At 39.2% G+C, this 20,152-nt stretch overlaps 2 protein-coding genes and 1 non-coding gene across 3 annotated transcripts; 1 reads left to right on the forward strand and 2 right to left on the reverse strand.

Annotated features, from left to right (window-relative positions):
* The first annotated feature begins 6,162 nt into the window (after positions 1-6,162).
* Positions 6,163-6,269, forward strand: LOC125582596. Its single transcript, XR_007320053.1, has one exon. It is a non-coding gene; the product is annotated as a small nucleolar RNA R71 (small nucleolar RNA).
* A 5,061-nt stretch (positions 6,270-11,330) lies between these two features.
* LOC106382159 (protein AIG2 A) lies at positions 11,331-12,989 on the reverse strand. Its single transcript, XM_048746998.1, is given in 6 exon segments — positions 11,331-11,621; positions 11,742-11,825; positions 11,906-11,998; positions 12,500-12,556; positions 12,558-12,582; positions 12,661-12,989. Coding segments are annotated over 6 exon segments (702 nt in total). The 5' UTR covers positions 12,972-12,989; the 3' UTR covers positions 11,331-11,489.
* Positions 12,990-13,666: 677 nt separating this feature from the next.
* On the reverse strand, positions 13,667-14,934 carry LOC125582478. Its single transcript, XM_048749220.1, has 2 exons — positions 14,235-14,934; positions 13,667-13,881 (listed from the first exon to the last, which is right to left on the reverse strand). Exons 1-2 carry the CDS (start codon positions 14,932-14,934, stop codon positions 13,667-13,669), a joined length of 915 nt encoding a protein of 304 aa, XP_048605177.1.
* Between the last annotated feature and the right edge of the window lie 5,218 nt (positions 14,935-20,152).

Here is a 20,152-nt window from a genome sequence, read left to right on the forward strand (position 1 = left end):
GAAGTAAAGAAGGGCAAGACTTTGCAAGTGAAAATTGTAAAAGTGAACTTAACAAATGAATTATCAACACAATGCAACAATTCTCACTCTTGTAACACCTTAACGCATCTAGTTCACCCACAAACACACCCAATTAAGGTCAAATTCGAAAAGCCCCAAATCCATGAACCCTAATTTTGCCAAAGTGCAAATTAAACTCAATTTCACCATTTATTCGACAACCCAACTTGATAGATAAGTTTTCCCTAGTCTATTTCACCACAATCTAGCAAAAAAATGACCAAATTTCGATTTTCAAATCCTAGGGTTCATGGACCTACGAATTTGAATTTCAAAACTCAATACCTTGCTTTGGATGAAAGGAAATGGTGAATGGGTGGTGAGGAATAGGCTACAGGGGCGAAAGCTTGGATTTAGAAACAAGAACTAGTTGATTTGGGTGAGAATTGATAAAGTTTTGGGATTTTTGGTGTGGGTGAGTTTGAGAGAGTTTGAGAGAGGAGGGGAGAGTGAGAGAGATGGAGTCGCGGGGGTTGGGGGTAGGTTTAGGGTCGTCCGTTTCGGGGTAGGGTGGTTAGGGTCGGTTTACTTGAATTAAACCGGGGTTTAGAGTTAGAAAACTTACCTGGACCGGTTCGGGAGCGACGTGAGGGTGTCGCTGCGAGAGGTCGCTCCCGAGTCGTTTTCTCGCGTCGTGATTTGACGAAAACGCGAGCGACCTTGGAGTGTCGCTCTCGAAACCTCGCTCTGGAGCTGGAGTGACTTCGAGATGTCGCTCTAGGACGTCGCTCCAGGCCAGGTTTTGAGCTCTATGACGACGAAAACGCGAGCGACTTCGAGGTGTCGCTCCCGTAACGTCGCTCCCAGTTGGGGCGACTTCATGTGCTCGCTTTGAGAGGTCGCTCCGAGAGTGTTTTTGGAGCACAAAACGTCTTTAAGCCAAGCGACCTCGAGGTGTCGCTCCCGTAACGTCGCTCCCAGCTGGAGCGACTTCGAGGTGTCGCTGTGAGACCTCGCTCCCACGCACGATTTTTGCTCAAACCTGCATCGATCAAGCACCTGCACACGACTTCTCTCTTTCCTTTTTTTTTTATGCAATAAGATGAAAATGAAAATACCAATGCAATATATACAAGGATACGCATGGGACTTCCTCCCAAGTGAGCTTGTTTTAAGTCTCTAGCTTGACTTTGCCCCTTTTTGGATTAGGCCGGGGTAGGGTCAGACAGTGGAGTTGAAACCCCATTTCCTCTGGTGCAGTAGCCATGTAGAGCTTAACCCTTTGCCCATTGACTGTGAAGTCTCTTCCATCAGTACTCCACAAAACTATTGCTCCATATGGCCTAACCTCTTTGACTTTGAAAGGACCTGACCACCTTGACTTAAGCTTTCCTGGAAATAGCTTCAGCCTAGAGTTGTAGAGAAGAACTTGATCTCCTTCTTTAAACTCTCTCTTCAGGATATTCTTGTCATGGAAAGCTTTAGTCTTCTCCTTGTAGATCCTTGAGTTCTCAAAAGCATCCATTCTTATCTCATCAAGCTCATGTAGCTGAAAAATCCTTTTCTCCTTGGCACTCTTGATGTCAAAGTTCAGCAACTTTATTGCCCATAGTGCCTTGTACTCAAGCTCCACTGGCAGATGGCAAGCTTTCCCATACACTAGGTTGAAAGGTGTGGTGCCCAGTGGTGTCTTGTACGCTGTCCTATAAGCCCAAAGTGCATCATCAAGCTTATTGGACCAATCCTTCCTTGTGATCCCCACAATCTTCTCCAAGATAGACTTGATCTCCCTGTTAGAAATCTCAACTTGGCCACTTGTTTGGGGGTGATAAGGAGTTGCCACCTTGTGCTTCACACCATTCTTCTTGAGAAGTCCCTCAAGCAGTTTGTTAATGAAGTGGGAACCTCCGTCACTGATCACAACTCTTGGGACTCCAAACCTTGGAAAGATGATGCTCTTGAACATCTTGGTTACAACTCTAGCATCATTGGTGGGGCTTGCAATAGCTTCCACCCATTTGGAGACATAATCAACAGCCACAAGGATGTATTTGTTTCCAAAAGATGATGGAAATGGTCCCATGAAGTCAATACCCCACACATCAAACACTTCAACTTCAAGGATTGGATTCTGAGGCATCTCATTCCTCTTGGTGATGTTTCAAAATCACACTTTGAAACAAAGTCTTGTGTATCCTTGAACATATGTGGCCACCAGAATCCAGCTTGTAACACTTTCGCAACTGTCTTGAAGGTGGCAAAGTGGCCTCCATAAGATGATCCATGACACTGTGTAAGGATCCCATCAATCTCCTCATTTGCAACCACTCTTCTATAAAGCTGATCCTTGCAGAGAATGTAGAGATAGGGTTCATCCCAGTAGTATCTCTTCACATCCTTGTAGAACTTCTTCTTGGCATAGCCCACAAGATTCAAAGGTTCTCTTCCTGTGGCTAGGTAGTTCACCAAATCAGCATACCAAGGTTCCTTCTCTTCTGTTGCCTTGACTTCTTCCAGCTTCCTACCAGTCTCACAAACTGCTATCACTGCTTCAATAGCCATGATCTGCTCCTCAGGAAGTCCTTCGTCAATAGGAATACCAGACTCTACCCTCAACCTGGACAAATGATCAGCTACACCATTCTCAACTCCTGGCTTGTCCTTAATCTCCATATCAAACTCTTGAAGCAAAAGGATCCACCTCAAAAGCCTGGGTTTTGCATCCTTCTTGGCCAAAAGGTGTCTCAAGGCAGCATGATCTGTGTAGACAATGACTTTAGACCCAACCAAGTAGCTCCTGAACTTCTCAAAGGCAAAAACAATTGCCAGCATCTCCTTCTCTGTTGTGGCATACCTCATCTGAGCATCATTGAGGGTTTGGCTGGCATAGTAGATCACATGGGTTTTGCCATCTTTCTTCTGCCCCAAAACAGCTCCCACAGCATAGTCACTAGCGTCACACATGATCTCAAAAGGGAGATCCCAATCAGGTGGCTGGACAATTGGAGCACTAATGAGTTCACCTTTCAGCTTCTTGAAAGCTTGTAGACATTCCACATCAAAACTGAAGGTGGCTTCCTTGCACAGCAGCCTGGTCAAAGGTCTAGTGATCATGGAGAAGTCCTTGATGAACCTCCTGTAGAACCCAGCATGACCAAGAAAACTCCGGATGTCTTTCACTGTCTTTGGTGGGGGCAAACCAACCATAACATCGATTTTGGCTTTATCCACCTCAATCCCCTTCTCTGAAATCTTGTGTCCCAGCACAATCCCTTCCTTGACCATGAAGTGACACTTCTCCCAATTCAGCACAAGGTTGGTGTCTTCACATCTCTGTAGGACCCTGCACAAGTTTGACAAACAAGCAGAAAACGAAGATCCGTAGACAGAGAAATCATCCATAAATACCTCCACAACATCCTCAATCAGATCAGAGAAAATTGACATCATGCACCTTTGAAAGGTGGCTGGAGCATTACATAGACCAAATGGCATCCTTCGATATGCAAAGGTACCATAGGGACATGTGAATGTCGTTTTCTCTTGATCATTGGGATGTATGGGGATTTGGAAAAATCCTGAGTACCCATCAAGAAAGCAATAGAATGGGTGATTTGCAAGTCTCTCAAGCATCTGATCAATAAATGGTAATGGGAAATGATCCTTTCTAGATGCGGAGTTTAGTTTTCGGTAATCAATGCACATTCTATGACCTGTGATGGTTCTTGTTGGTATCAATTCATCCTTGTCATTTTTAATCACAGTGATACCACCTTTCTTTGGTACAACATGCACAGGTGATACCCATTTAGAATCTGAGATAGGGTAAATAACACCAGCATCTAAGAGTTTAAGAATCTCTTTCTTTACAACATCCTTCAGGTTAGGATTTAACCTTCTTTGATGCTCGATAGAAGTCATTGATTCATCCTCAAGATGTATCCTATGCATGCACAAAGAGGGTGATATTCCCTTGATGTCATCCAGTGAGTAACCTATTGCCTTTCTAAATCTTTTAAGCGTTTTCAAAAGTTCAGATAGCTCAGTTTCAGTAAGTTCACTACTCACAATGACAGGATAAGTTTCATTAGGACCAAGGAATGCATACCTTACACCATGGGGGAGAGGTTTAAGCTCCACTTTAGGTGCCTTAAGCTCACTCCAGTCATCTTGTTGGGTGTCATCTTGCTGAGTGGCTGAGACTTCTTGGTGAACCATCTGTGGAAGCTCCTCGTACTGATCCTTACTGACAAACCCCTGGTGTGAATCCAGCATCATCCCATAGGCACTACTCTCCAGGTTCTCAATCACCTCAGCCTCTCTCTCTACAGTCAAAGCATGTTGTAGAGGGTCCTCTAGTGACAACTCTTCAAGGAGTTCATCAGCAAGGGCGTTCATATCTTCAATGTAGAACACTTGCCCTTGAACTGTTGGCCTCCTCATTACCTCCTTCATGTCAAAATGGAGAATGTGCCCTTTACCCAGATGGAGATCAATCTTGCCTTCTTTCACATTAACAATAGCTCCTGCTGTGGCTAAGAAAGGCCTTCCAAGGATTAAAGGGTCTTGAGCTTCTTCACCCATTTCAAGCACCACAAAGTCTGTAGGGATCTCATAATTTCCAACCATCACTGGGAGGTCCTCTAAGATACCCAGGTCCTCTAAGATACCCACAGGGTACTTCACAGAACGATCAGCCAATATCAGAGAAAGTCTACACTTCTTGTACTGAGTGAAGCCGAGCTTCTTAGCAACAGATAGGGGCATCAAGCTGACACTAGCTCTCAAATCGCAGAGACATCTATCAAATACCATAGGTCCAAGAGCACAAGGTAATGTGAAGCATCCTGGATCTTCTAGATTCTTTGGAATGACAAGCCTCTGAATGATAGCACTGCACTCATGAGTGAGAATCACCATGCCCTCCATCTCTTTCTTCTTTGCAGCTACAGCATCTTTCAGGAACTTGCTGTATTGAGGAATCAGCATGAAAGCATCAATAACGGGCATTGTGACCTGGACTTCACTCATTTGCTTTTCAAATAGAGCTTTGTACTTCTCTAGCAGCTGCCTCTTGAATCGACCTGGGAATGGGAGCTTGGGTTCATAGGCAGGAGGAACAAAAGAACTTTCACTTGCAGGAGTGACAACTTCACCATCCTTAACTGTTTTCTTCTCTTCTCCAACCTTTCCTTTTCCTTTGGCTTCCACTATCTTCTCCAAGATCTCGTCATTGATCTTCTCATCAACAATCACCACTTCATCATCTATGTTGATGGCAACCCCCTCACTTTGTTTCTCAGCATCCTTGGTGAGAGCTCTCTGAGGTAACTCCTTACCACTCCTGAGAGTGATAGCTTTCATGGTTTCCTTTGGGTTTTGCTCAGATTTTCCAGGTAGAGAACCTTGTTGGCGATTTTGTTGAGTGTTCATGGCAGCAAACTGGTTCTCCAAGCTCTGAACTTGTTGTTGAGCTCATTGTAGCTCCCATCAATCTTTGAGTGAAGGTTCTTCAACTCATAGCCAACATGCTTCTCACTTCTTGTTTGAGACTCCAGGATTTGTTTCAGTAGAGCATCAGTGCTGCTGACTTGAGGAGTTGAGGTAGAGGGATTAGATTGCTGTTGGGAAGAATGGTTGCCCTTGTTGTTGAAACCAGGAGGAGGGTTTTGCTGAGGTTGATAGCTGCCTTGCTGATTATTCCGAGGCTGATAACCACTCTGTTGGTTGTTGGAATAGGATTTCTGTTGGTAGTTGTTGTACTGAAAGTTGGGCTCTTTCTTGTACCAGCTACCATTGTTGTTGATGAAACACAGCTCTTCCTGACCTTCCAAACCCTCAACTTCATGGACAACAACTGGTGTCTCTTGGCTTGGGTTGCCAACAAAGTGCAGCTGCTCTTGGGTAGCTTTATCAGCAATGAGGATGTCTATCTTATCCTGTAGAGCCTTCAACTCCTTCCTCGTCTGCTTATCATCTGTTCTACTACCTCTGTCGTGGTCTCCACTGTAGACTGCATCACTCTTAACCATGTTGTCAACCAGCTCCTCTGCATCCTCCTCAGTTCTCCCCAAGAAGAACCCATTGCTAGTTGTATCCAGTCTGGCCATGTACTTAGGAAGAGCACCACGGTAGAATGTGCTCAGCAAACTCTCCTTAGAGAAACCATGGTGTGGGCATTGAGCTTGGTAGCCCTTGAATCTCTCCCAGGCTTCACTGAAGCCTTCTAAGTTCTTCTGTTGAAAGCTGGAAATCTCGTTTCTCAGCTTAGCAGTTCTTGAAGTAGAGAAGAACTTCTCCAAGAATGCTTTCTTGCAGTCATCCCAAGTGGTGATGGAGTCGCTGGGTAGAGACTTCTCCCACTGACGTGCCTTATCCCCCAAAGAGAAGGGGAATAACTTGAGCTTTAAGGCATCTTCGGACACACCATTGGTTTTTGACAACCCACAGTAGCTGTCGAACCTGTCCAAGTGATCAAATGGATCCTTTAGAGCCAAGCCATGATACTTGTTGTTCTCGATCACGTTGAGGAGTCCTGATTTGATCTCAAAGTTGTTGGCTGCCACAGCGGGTGCTCGGATTCCCAATCTATAACCATGAATGTTGGGGCGGTCGTAAGTGCCAATGGGTCGAGCTGCTCGCTGTTGGTTAGCTGGAACATTGTTATTAGCGCCATTGACGCCCGCATCATGCTGATGAACGTCTCCCATATCAGTGTTCAGTCTTTGCAGTTGAGCCTGTTGCTCTTCTTCTCTTTTCTTTCTAGCACACACTCTCTCTAAAGCTCTGATGTCTGCAGCTCGTGGAACTAGGTTTGATGGACCCTTGCTCCGCAAGTTCATACACATGTAGATTAAAGGGAGTTGAAAAAGAATCAGTAACAAATGAAAATAAAAATGACTTAGTCTCAAGCAATTGACTAAATCTCAATGTTTAAATCTACTCAGAATTTGGCAACGGCGCCAATTTGATGTTGGGAGTTTTCAAGGCTCCCAAGACAAATGTTGTAGTATAAAAGATTGTCGAACCAGTTCTGAGAGATATCAAAGCACCGAGAATGCAAGTAATCACTTAATCTAAGTGCAACCAATGATTTAGATGGGTTTTTAAACTATAACTAACTAAAAGGAATAACTAAATGATATTTTCTTAACTATGGGAAAAGAGAACTCATGGATATAGGGATTAGACCTGGGGTGATCAAGTTTCGAACTAAGGATGGCAAACGATCAATCAAACTATCAACCTTAAGCTTAGACACAATCCTAAACAAACTCTATGTCTAGATGAATGTTCATTTACTAACACAATTCAAACATCAAATGTCTTTGGTTGAATAATATGAAAGCAATCATAACTAGCAAGTCCAATGGCTATCTTAGCACCTCTAACAACAAATGTCTTTGGCAAAGTATGCTAAAAGCTTAGAAGAGTTGTCTCGGGCATTTCTTCGAACATCTTTCGGGTGAGAAATGCCTAAGGATCAACAACTGAGTGGCCAACTCAAAAGATGCATTATGTTCACTCTGTTAGCAAGAAAATATGAATGATCTACACTAAAACATCCTAGCTCTAACCTAATCACCCTTAATCTCCCTAACCCATGAATTCAAAAGGTGATTACTCACTAATCTCCATGATTCCTCTTAAACCCATGTTGGATTTCAGATTAATCATGTAGAGAAACACAGAAAATAGATATAAGAACACAGAATTTCAATAACAAAACTGATCAATTGATTCAAGAGATGACTTTCCAAAGGTTTTTGGTGGTTTTTCTTAAGAACAAAGATGATCTGCCTCCTGGTGGCTTACAGAGTATTAAAACATAGGTTTAGAAAATAAAAACGTGCATAATGAAATGACCAAAAGGCCCTTGAGAAATCATAAGTTCGAGCAGAAATAAGACGCGCAGCGACCTCGGCTCGTAGCTCCGACAAGTCGCTCCATGCTTCGGGAGCGACCTCGCTGTGTCGCTGCTAGAGGTCGCTCCGGACTCGTTCTCGCGTATCCGGGTGATGAAAACGCAAGCGACTCTTCTCTGTCGCTCTAGTAAGGTCGCTCTGATAGGGAGATCAAAGCGACTTGATGGTGTCGCTCCGGACTCGTTCGCGCGTCTCCGAGTGATGAAAACGCGAGCGACTCCTCCCTGTCGCTCTGGTAAGGTCGCTCCGATAGGGAGATCAGAGCGACTTGATGGTGTCGCTCCGGACTGGTCGCTCCCATTCGCTGCTCGCCCAATGATCACTTTAAACACTTCTTTTGAACTCCAAATGCACTCAAATATCTCCAAGAACTCCATGTAGTACTCCAATACCTGACAAGGACTCATGTATGCAAAATGCAACATAAAAATGGCTAAATCCTAATCTATATGATCAAAATGCACATGGGTGAATGGATAAAACAATAGAAATATGCAAGATATCATCAATCTAAGCCAAAAGGAAGGTCGGAGATGTGAAGTAAGATGCAGTACAAGCCGTGGAGTTGAGCGGATACGATGACGGGAGTGCATCAAACCCACGACTGCTGGTTCCTGGAAACTGCCATAGACGAAGACATTGTGAGACGGAGATACAGAACTACTCATCTTCTTCTTCTTTCTGATAGAGCTCTGTTTGAAAAAATGTGTGTGAGAGAGATGAGTAAGTAGTGCTCTGTTTATAGCCTCGTATCGTAGCCTAATTTCTTCTTCCTTCTTCTTCCTTATTTTCTTGGTTTATTTGGTAAAATGGTAGGAGATCATCTTTTTCTTGTTCTTTGTCAACAGTCATACTCTGTTTCTATCATTAACAAATGCATACTTTTCTTGGTTATTAACATCATTTTTGTTTTGAACATTTAAAATAGTCAAGTTGATCTTGTACGGTGTGTATGAGTTGTTGACATTTGTCGTCACATCTTAAATTACGATTAAACGTAGGCCGTACACTACAATGCAAAACCAAAAAGTTCCCATGGTGTATGATTGTCAGATTGTTGTGGTATGAGTGTATTTGTTGATGTATTTGCTGTGTCTGTGTCCGAGTTCATCTATAAAACTGCCGTAGACAAAGACATTGTGCGACAGAGATTGATCAGAACTAGTCATTGTCTTCCTCAGAAACTGGTAGGTTTAGTTTTGAAATGAAATCCACGTCCATCGTTAACCCCAGTCTCTTAACTGAGGTTCATAGCTTCAGATAAGAGACAGTTATTAGTTTTTATTAGATTTTAACTAAGAAAAGCTAAGAACCGTCTCTTAAATAAGAGATATAAGAGCCGTTTCTTAGCCGAAAAATCTTAAAAAAAAACAAAAAGTGTCAAAATCATGAGTTAAGAACCCCGACTAAGAGACCAGGTTAATCATGCTATCTTCCTTTATTTATGCACATCATCACTTAACGTAGCTTTCTTTCTTTCTTTCTGTATTTAATACAAAATCAACAGATGTATGGCTGACTATTTATTGGTTTAATGTAATATTTATAGTATCTTTGACATTGTATTGCCTATATTATTGGAGGTAGCTAAGAGCATTTTTTACCGCAGAAAATAGTTGTTTATGGCTTGGGTTCCACCAAAAACACAGGCATCGTTTTTTCCGCATGGAAAATAAGCACCGAGTTTTTTTTGTTACTTGTATTATTCGTGAACTCCACCAACACGTGGCGGTCCGCGATTGGTGCACTTTTTAATTTTATTTTTTATTTTTTGACCAAAAAAAAAAAAAATTTTAAGCAACCTTTCGTGGTTGCTGGGATAATGATGATCTAATACTTCTGGCTTTATCTTTTGTTTTTTTTTTATATCGGGGTGAGGGTTTCTTGGTAGAAAACTGCGATAGCATATGCATCGCGCGTCTCTAAAAGAGGGCCCATGATTTTGGAATAAACCGTATACAAAGTGTGCACAATAAAAAACGTATGCTGTGTGTTTTTTGCACTGTTCGCGGATCCCACCAACACGTGGCGACCTGCGATTGGTGCTCTTTTTATTTTTTTTATTTTTTATTTTTAAATCAGAAAAAAAAAAAAAAAAAAAAAAAAGACTTTAGCGATGCAGAATGGTCTGAGGTGTTTGACTGTTAGTGGCTAGGCATTATACTTTGGATTCTCTGTTTAATAACTATGTGGACCTGCTTGTAGACCAATATATGTTAGCCAAAGTCAAATCTCATTTCCAAATCAGTAAGAAAATTTCTTTTGGATTTGGACCACATACAGCATGTTGATTGATGAAACACCCTGTTCTTCTTCTTTTTTGGGCAAAAATTATTCTTCTCTGACATAAAAACAACATAAATGATAAAATAATATACTTTCATATAAGTGTTCATGTAGATAAAACATTTTGTTTGTGTTCTCAACTCACGTACCTTTTTCTTAAATTACGTATTAGTATATGCATATATAATTAATTAAAAATATACTAATTTTTTTGGAAATTCAACCAACAATATGTTAAATGAGATATTATTAGTTGGATTTCCAAATTTTTAATATACTCTTATCTACATACACTAATATATAGCTTTTGAACTCCATGGTAATAAACTAGAGGTTGCTTATAATCTTATCAGCTTTGAACTTTGAAGTGAGACCATTTTTTTCTTCACAACATAATAACATGGAAACACATTAATTTTTAATGATTAGTGGAAACTTGTCAGCTAATCCATAATGGTTTTAAACCTCCGAATCCCACATCTTTCAGATTTTTTTCTTTTTAAAACTCACCTCTTTCATATTTTGAGATCGAGAATTTTTCTGAAAGATGGTTTATGATTTTGAGATCAAGAATTGAAATATCAAAGGTACACGATTGGTTAAGAATGTATTAAACCGAAGATATGAGCCATTAACAATGTTTATAACTTCAGAAACTAAATTATAAGGCCACTAAAATAGCAATAAACAAGACATTCTATAACACCCTTAAAAGGAATCCCCAATTTACTTAATATTTTTAACATTCTATAATCTTAAGATATTCCGTTGGTCTTTTCATATTCATTATTTTTATAATATTTTATAATTAAGGTGTTTTCTTTTGTTCAACATTTTTTTTGTCCGACATTTGGAATAAACATTTATAGAAAAATTTAAAAATAAAAAGAATTAACCAATATACGAGATTGAGCATAGAACCGTCTTAGCTTTTAACTTAACACTACCTACGAATAGTTGTCGATTTGTTACTCCATTATGAAAGATTAATATAATGTTTATCAGTATTTGGTTATATGGCCGAGGGCTTAATCACTACCTGTCGAAGCCAAACCATTTGCAACTTCTTGTATTTTTCAAATCAAAATGACTTTTTGGTTTCAGATTAAGACACCAAACTTAACACATATACCTCTTGTTTATATATAGATATAGATACAGTACAACATCTTTTTGTTTTCGAACTCACAAAGTTTATTATAATCTTTTGGCATTGATCACTGATCAGACCCTTTTATTTTTGAGTAAAAGATAGATAAATATTAGATAACACATCCTTCAAGCCACGGGAGGATCTTCGTTTACAAATTTGGCAAACTCTTCCCTTGTTTTGCCATTTGGATTCTTCTTCCATTCGATGAACTTCTTCGATGCCTCTATGAACTTCTCCATGTGAAGCCGCTTCCACTCCTACCAAAATAAAATATCCACACAAAATGTTTGCGCCAAAACCATTAAGCAACATAAACTTAATAAACACTTGTGCTTAGTTTTTGATGCTCTGGAAACTTGTGAGCGTATGAGTTCAACCTCAAAATCCCATTCTCCATACATATCAGGATCATCCTTGTTGGCCCATATAAAGGCTTCCACTTCCATTTTCTCCAAGGTATCCTGCATAAAAGGAGATCAAGCTTCAAGCTCTAAGTAATATCATAATAAAAGATCATTAGAGATTATGAAGTGAAACTTACGGTCAATACAACCTCAACAGTTTTTCTCTCGTATTCATCTCCTTCAATCATATCTAAGTTCTCTAGCTGAGCATCTGTTAATCCGGTTAGTACCTGCACAAACCATCAACCATTTCTTTCAGTTTTCGAGAACAAGAAAGAAAAAAGAAAAGAAAACAAGTTTAAGAATAAATGGTTAAATTTTCATTCATTCACATGTGAATGTTCAAATGAACCAAAATTTAGTTTACGTGCATTAAAAATATCATAGAGTAAACCGGAGATAAACCAGAAACAATGTTCATAGCTTCAGAAAACTCATGAAATGAATAAACCCAAACAAAACAAGATATCCTCTACTAATACTGGTTGATTAAAATCCAAATATCCCAATTGCAGAGTCATAGATTATAGAAGAAATTCGAATTCTTATTTTTTGAGGGGTAACCAAGAAGGTTATCTTGTTTATGATTAGTCTTCTAACCTAACCGCTCTTACTTGAGGCGCACTTCTTTGTAAAAGTTACGTGCGCAAGAAGTTTTTGAAGATTAGGTTTTGTTTCTTTCTTTCTTAGGTTATACTATTTTCCCAAAAAAAAAAAGATGAGAACTCAACCTTGCCGTTGATAACTCCGGTCTCAAAAGGAGCAATACAAGGATGCAAACGCCCTTTGACGCCCTTTGAGTCTGTACCTGTGACTGCAACATCCACAATAACACGTCTACAATCAATCTAAGCCAAAAGGAAGGTCGGAGATGTGAAGTAAGATGCAGTACAAGCCGTGGAGTTGAGCGGATACGATGACGGGAGTGCATTCGAGGATCAAACCCACGACTGCTGGTTCCTGGAAACTGCCATAGACGAAGACATTGTGCGACGGAGATACAGAACTACTCATCTTCTTCTTCTTTCTGATAGTGCACTGTTTGAAAAAATGTGTGTGAGAGAGATGAGTAAGTAGTGCTCTGTTTATAGCCTCGTATCGTAGCCTACTTTCCACGACTTCTTCTTCTTCTTCCTTATTTTCTTGGTTTATTTGGTAAAATGGTAGGAGATCATCTTTTTCTTGTTCTTTATCAACAGTCATACTCTGTTTCTATCATTAACAAATGCATACTTTTCTTGGTTATTAACATCATTTTTGTTTTGAACATTTGATCTTGTACGGTGTGTATGAGTTGTTGATATTTGTCGTCACATCTTAAATTACAATTAAACATAGGCCGTACACTACAATGCAAAACCAAAAAGTCCCCATGGTGTATGATTGTCAGATTGTTGTGGTATGAGTGTATTTTTTGATGTATTTGCTGTGTCTGTGTCCAAGTTCATCTATAAAACTGCCGTAGACAAAGACACTTTGCGACAGAGATTGATCAGAACTAGTCATTGTCTTCCTCTGAAACTGGTAGGTTTAGTTTTGAAATGAAATCCACTTCAGAGAGTTAGTAATATCTTCCTTTATTTATGCACATCAGGGCATCCACATCGGTGAACCCCCTCTTGGGGTTCATAAGGTTTTTTTATTATTTTTTGGTGGGACCATAAATAGTTGTGAATTTCTATCGATTGTGTTCGTGTATTGGTGAACCTGCAGAAGGGGTTCATAGGAATAAAATAATATATATATTTTTTTAAAAAAAATTTTCACTATATTGAAAATAAATGAATAAAATATAATAAGTTTTAAAATATTCAATACATTAAGAATTGATTACATTAACCAATATATTTATAAAAGAAATTTATTCAATACATTGAGAATTCATGAACATACAACGATCAATCATCTACATTACCAAACATTTGCCAGATAATTTCGATGATATCAGCTTTCAAACGATCATGTTTATCTGAATTTCGAACTTCAGTGCGAATGCCAAGCATATTATGGACATTCAAACTTTCTTTTCTTCGCACCTGGGAACTTCTGCTTGACTCTCCCGACTCGATCTCTGATGTATCAATTTGATTGTATCCGTCTCTTTCGTTCTCGACTATCATATTGTGCAATATAACACAACATCTCATAATCCTTCCTATTTTTTCCTTGTCCATTGTAAAGCTGGGTTTTTAACTATTGCAAATCTCGATTGCAATACTCCAAAAGCACGTTCGACATCTTTTCTGGTGGCTTCTTGGCGTTCAGCAAACCGCACTGCTTTAGGACCTTGAGGAAGTGGGATGGATTGGATAAATGTAGCCCAATGCGGATAAATTCCGCCAGTAAGGTAGTATGCCATACGATAGGTGTGGTTGTTGACCTTGAAATTAACTTTAGGTGCTCGACCTTGTAAAATGTCATCAAAAACTGGTGACCGATCAAGAACATTGATATCGTTGAGAGTACCTGGTAAACCGAAAAATGTGTGCCATATCCAAAGATCCTGTGATGCCACAGCTTCTAAGACAATTGTCGGCTTTCCTGAACCAAGTGTAAACTGCCCTCTCCAAGCCGTTGGGCAGTTTTTCCACTCCCAATGCATACAATCGATGCTGCCTATCATCCCTGAAAACCCCCGTGCCTCTCCAACATCGAGTAATCGTTGAAGATCCGCCGGTGTAGGTCTTCTTAAATACTCAGCTCCAAACAATTGTATAATCCCATTAGTGAAATTATCCAAACATAAACGTGAAGTACTTTCACCTAGTCGAAGATATTCGTCATACATATCTCCCGATTGTCCGTATGCCAGCATACGTATTGCTGCCGTACACTTTTGAAGTGCAGATAGCCCCAACCTTCCATGAGCATTTCTTCTTTGCTGAAAGTATGGCAGTTCAGTACTTAGGCTTTGGACTATGCGAAGGAACAATGTTTTGTTCATTCGAAAACGGCGCCTAAACATTTCCGGCTGGTATGTTGGATTTTCCGCGAAATAATCCTTCCATAGTTGTTTGTGTCCTACTTCCCGCTCTCTTTCGATATAACTTCGTCGCTTCGGCTTGTTGGTTTGAGCATTAACCACTGAGTCGATGTAATTATCGACTACTTCGTCGACAATTTCATCTAACGCTTCATCTACTTTATCACTTGATGAGGAAGACATCCTTTGTACATATTCAAAAAAAAATTAATTATTATCATATTAATTAAACAAAATGTTGTTTGTTTCATATATTTCTTTAAATTGTATTTTAAGACAACAAAATGTTCGGTGTTTCATATAAAAAAAAGCAACGGTTCATTAGAAATATATTATGTGATTATATCATTTTTTTCATACAAAAAAAAAGAGAAGTTGCATTGGATATTATGTGATTATATCTTTTGTTTCATACAAACCTTAATTAAAATGTGTCATACAAACCTGAATACAAGGAGAGAGAGTTGTTGTAGAGGAGGATGAGGAAAGGAGTGGGTAGATACACAAATACTTTGTGTTTCACAAAGTCAAGTGAGAAAGAAAGAAAAGTTGCATTGGAGATTTTATAAATGATAGCCAAAGAGAAGTGACAAACATAATATATATAGGGAGACAATGTTTACACCCGTGAATGAAGTTATCAGGGGTAGATCCAACATTCTACACTTTCCCGTGATTGAAACCAACATACATAGAGCTAAAAGACAGGTACATAAAGCTAAAAGACAGGTACATAAAAGAAACAGAGAAAGCGTGAACTCGTGACCTGCAACACAAGTACAAGCATCCACCTCCACAAGTCAAGCATCCACCTCCACCTCCTGCAACCCGTGACCTGCAACACAAAACAGAACCGAATCAATAAACTTAAACAAAAAGTCTAGACAACACTCAAGAAATCACATATCACTCTAGACAATACTCTACACAACACATTGTAAACCACAAAAAATAACCGACTGACCAACTCAAAGCATTTCAGATATCAGTTTATTCTTGAGTGTCTTTTCTTGATCAGAAAGTGTATCTGCATTTTGGCCTAAGAGACGATCAAGGATTTTCTGGTTTGATATGATAGTTTTCTTAGCTAGTATGCTCTCTATCTGATCAAGAGCTGCTTCATGCTCGTGCTTCTTTCGTTTCGCAGCTTTGGAAGCCTTAATACCAGGAGGCCTAACCTCTTCCAACTCAGGCTCTGTTTCCGCAGCTTCCTTCCTTTTCTCCTTTGGACCATCTCTGGAAACAGAGTTTGATCTCCATTTTTGATCAAACCTCAGTTCCCTCCACGCATGCTCGAGTGTGAACTTGAGCTGGTAGTCGTTAAAGAAGATGTCATAGGCAGACTTCATGACATCGTTCTCATTTTGACCACTAGCTTGTTCCTTCAATGCGGCCTCATAACTTCCCACAAACTTACAGACCTGCTCATTAACTCTTCCCCACCTCTGCTTACACTGACTCCACTCTCTAGGAGCGAAGCCACTCAGCTGAGGGCTTGAATTGAAGTACTCTGCTATTATATTCCAAAACGACCCTAACTTCTGCTGGTTACTAACTATCGGATCCTTGCTGGTGTTCAACCAAGCACTGATCAGAACAATGTCTTCTTATGTTGTCCACTTTTTCCTTTCCAACGGTTTTGGAACAGTAGAAGACCCTACACCTATGGACCCTACGTCTATGGGTTGACTGGTCTGGGAAGATAAAAGGTTCATAAACCCGGGAGAATCTAGAGAAAACGGTTCCATTTTGGTTTGGGGTGGTGTTTTAAAGTAGTTTTGGTTTTCAGATTTTTTTACTTCTAACTATGTTTTTAAACTACCATTGTGCTTTGATAAGAGACAGCAATTAAAGTAAGTCTAACTACCAAAATTCATTAAAGTTAATTACACAACAAGTTGTTCTCTAACGGCATTCATTACACATCAAATCTGTTTTAAAAAACTAGTACAAGAAGTAGACAGAGAGCATTCAACACAACATTCATCAGAGCAACCAACCAACTGATAATTAATGTTTTTCAGTTCCTAGACTACCTAGTTCACTTCATTTCTAGTTCAGGTACCTACTCTACCTAGTTCAGTTCACCTCTAGTTCAGCATTCATCACAACATTCAGCAGAGCAACCTAAATACTTCAGTTCAGTTAAGCTTAGTTAAGCTTGAGTGTTTACCTTAAGGTTTTTATTCGAAGCAGACCTTCTCCAGATTTGCGACCTGCACAGTGAGGGAATAAATCTCAGCAGTGAGGTTATCAACCGCCAAACTGAGGCGGTTAACCTCTGCCTGCAGATGGAAACAAACAAACCGTGTTACTGACTTAAAAAGAACCAAACTTTACAAATCTTTATACTACCTATTCGATACTCTTAAAAAATTCACTAACCTCAACTGTGTCGATATGTTTATTGAGATTGGGCACCAACTTGATCACCTGCTCAGCCTTCTCCACCCGCCTACGCAGACTTTCGATCTCCTCCTGCACACCTATAACCCAAGGCTGGCGGTAATGACACCCATCAGCCTTGTTGACAACATAAACACATTAGACTCGCGTCACTAAAACATAATTTATACTTCTTCAAACCCATCTGCATTGTATCTCTTACCTCGTAGTTGATGCACGTGAAGAAGCATTTCCCAGGCAGAGTGTCGTACTCCTCCTTCACGCGAACCTCGTCTCGGATTCTCCCACCACAGGGACACCTTCTGGGAATCCCATATTCTGAATCGGCCACGCTTCCCAACCTGTTGTAGTACTCCTCTTGCCTCTTTGTATTTCTTCTATCTTCCCCGGGATCCATCTAAACAACAAAGATAAAACAGATTACGACATAATCACGAAAAATTATGATGAAACGAACCATAAATCGAACCCACATGCAGATTTAAAACCATAACTCCAAACCCCCAAGTCGATTTCAGATCCCGGATAAACAAACCCTAAAAATCGATAAATCGAACCCCGCATGAGGTTTTACAACCATCAATCGAAACCCCTTTTTCCGATATCGAACCCAAACTCGAAACAAGAAAATCTATTTCGACTCCCCCACATCGATTTCGACAACAAAAACGCTTGATTTAACCGTGAATCCACTCGATACTCACCTGGGCTCTTAGAGGAGACACTCCGTCGTCGATTAGATAGAGAAAAGTGAAGAACGGTCTGCGTCGCACCAAAATCCCCTTTCGGAGAGAAACCCTAGCTTTTTTAAGAAATGAGAGAAAATGCTTTCTCTCCGCATTCCTCCTCGTGAACTCGCGAATGCTTCTCCAATGGGTGGGTGACACCTGGCATGAACCGGGCTCATACGGGGTCATTACTAAGAGGCGGGTCGCGGAAATAAACCCAATTTTTGATCTATTTAAGGCTTCCAGGCATATGAACCCGAGCCCATGAACCCCATTAGAACTCTTAATGCTGATGGCCTCATCACGTAACGTAGCTTTCTTTCTTTCTTTCTGTATTTAATACAAAATCAACAGATGTATGGCTGTCGATTTATTGGTTTAATGTAATATTTATAGTATCTTTGACATTGTGTTGCCTATATTATTGGAGGTAGCTAAGAACATCTTCATCGCTCTAAGAAAAGAGTTGTTTATGGGTTGGATCCCACCAAAAACACAAGCATCATCTTTTCCGCATGCAAAATAATTATCGAGTTTTTTTTGTTGCTTGTACTGTTCGCGGACCCCACCAATACGTGGCGGTCCACGATTGGTGCACTTTTTAGTTTTATTTTTTATTTTCTTATTCAGACCAAAAAAAAAAAATTAAGCAATCTTTCATGGTTGTTGGGATAATGATGATCTAATACCTCTGGCTTTATCTTATGTTTTTTTTTATATCGGCGAGGTTAGGGTTTCTTGGTAGAGTTCTATGAGAGCATATGCATCGCGTGTCTCTGCGCGTCTCTAAAGGGAGGGTCCATGATTTTGGAATAAACCGTATACAAAGTGTGCACAATAAAAAACGTATGCAATGTGTTTTTTGCACTGTTTGCAGATCCCACCAACACGTAGCGATCCGCGATTATTGCGTTTTTTTTTTTTTTTTTAAAATCAGAAAATAAAAAAAAATAAAATAAAAAAAATAAAAAACTTTAGCGATGCAGAATGCTCTGAGGCGTTAGACTGTTAGTGGCTAGGCATGATACTTTGGATTCTCTGTTTAATAACTATGTGGACCTGCTTGTAGACCAATATATGTTAGCCAAAGTCAAATCTCATTTCCAAATCAGTAAGAAAATTTCTTTTGGATTTGGACCACATACAGCATTTTGATTTTGATGAAACACCCTGTTCTTCTTTTTTGGGCAAAAATTATTCTTCTCTGACATAAAAACAACATAAATGATAAAATAATATACTTTCATACAGGTGTTCATGTAGATAAAACATTTTGTTTGTGTTCTCAACTCACATACCTTTTTCTTAAATTATGTATTAGTATATGCATATATAATTAATTAAAAATATACTAAATTTTTTGGAAATTCAACCAATAATATGTTAAATGAGATATTATTAGTTGGATTTCCAAATTTTTAATATACTCTTATTTACATACACTAATATATAGCTTTTGAATTCTATGATAATAAACTAGGGGTTGCTTATAATCTTATCAGCTTTGAACTTTGAAGTGAGATCTTTTTTTTCTTGACAACATAATAACATGGAAACACTTTAATTTTTAATGATTAGTGGAAACTTGTCAGCTAATCCATAATGGTTTTAAACCTCCGAATCCCACATTTTTCAGATTTGTTCTTTTTAAAACTCACCTCTTTCATATTTTGAGATCGAGAATTTTTCTGAAAGATGGTTTATGATTTTGAGATCAAGAATTGAAATATCAAAGGTACACGATTGGTTAAGAATGTATTAAACCAAAGATATGAGCCATTAACAATGTTCATAACTTCAGAAACTAAATTATAAGGCCGCTAAAATAGCAATAAACAAGACATTCTATAACACCCTTAAAAGGAATCCCCAATTTACTTAATATTTTTAACATTCTATAATCTTAAGATATTCCGTTGGTCTTTTCATATTCATTATTTTTATAATATTTTATAATTATGGTGTTTTCTTTTGTTCAACATTTGTTTTGTCCGACATTTGGAATAAACATCTATAGAAAAATTTAAAAATAAAAAGAATTAACCAATATACGGGATTGAGCATAGAACCGTCTTAGCTTTTAACTTAACACTACCTACGAATATTTGTCGATTTGTTACTCCATTATGAAAGATTAATATAATGTTTATCAGTATTTGGTTATATGGCCGAGGGCTTAATCACTACCTGTCGAAGCCAAACCATTTGCAACTTCTTGTATTTTTCAAATCAAAATGACTTTTTGGGTTCAGATTAAGACACCAAAC

This window comes from Brassica napus, chromosome C2 (genome assembly GCF_020379485.1).
Source record: "Brassica napus cultivar Da-Ae chromosome C2, Da-Ae, whole genome shotgun sequence".
In the NCBI taxonomy this organism is placed as follows: Eukaryota; Viridiplantae; Streptophyta; class Magnoliopsida; order Brassicales; family Brassicaceae; genus Brassica; species Brassica napus.

Excerpts from the sequence above, each read along its gene's own strand:
- LOC125582478 (XM_048749220.1), bottom strand. The coding sequence starts at position 14,934 with ATGTCTTCCTCATCAAGTGATAAAGTAGATGAAGCGTTAGATGAAATT. Across the intron at positions 13,882-14,234 it reads CACATTTTTCGGTTTACCAG|TCGAGAACGAAAGAGACGGA; the intron begins GTACTCTCAACG and ends ACAATATGATAG.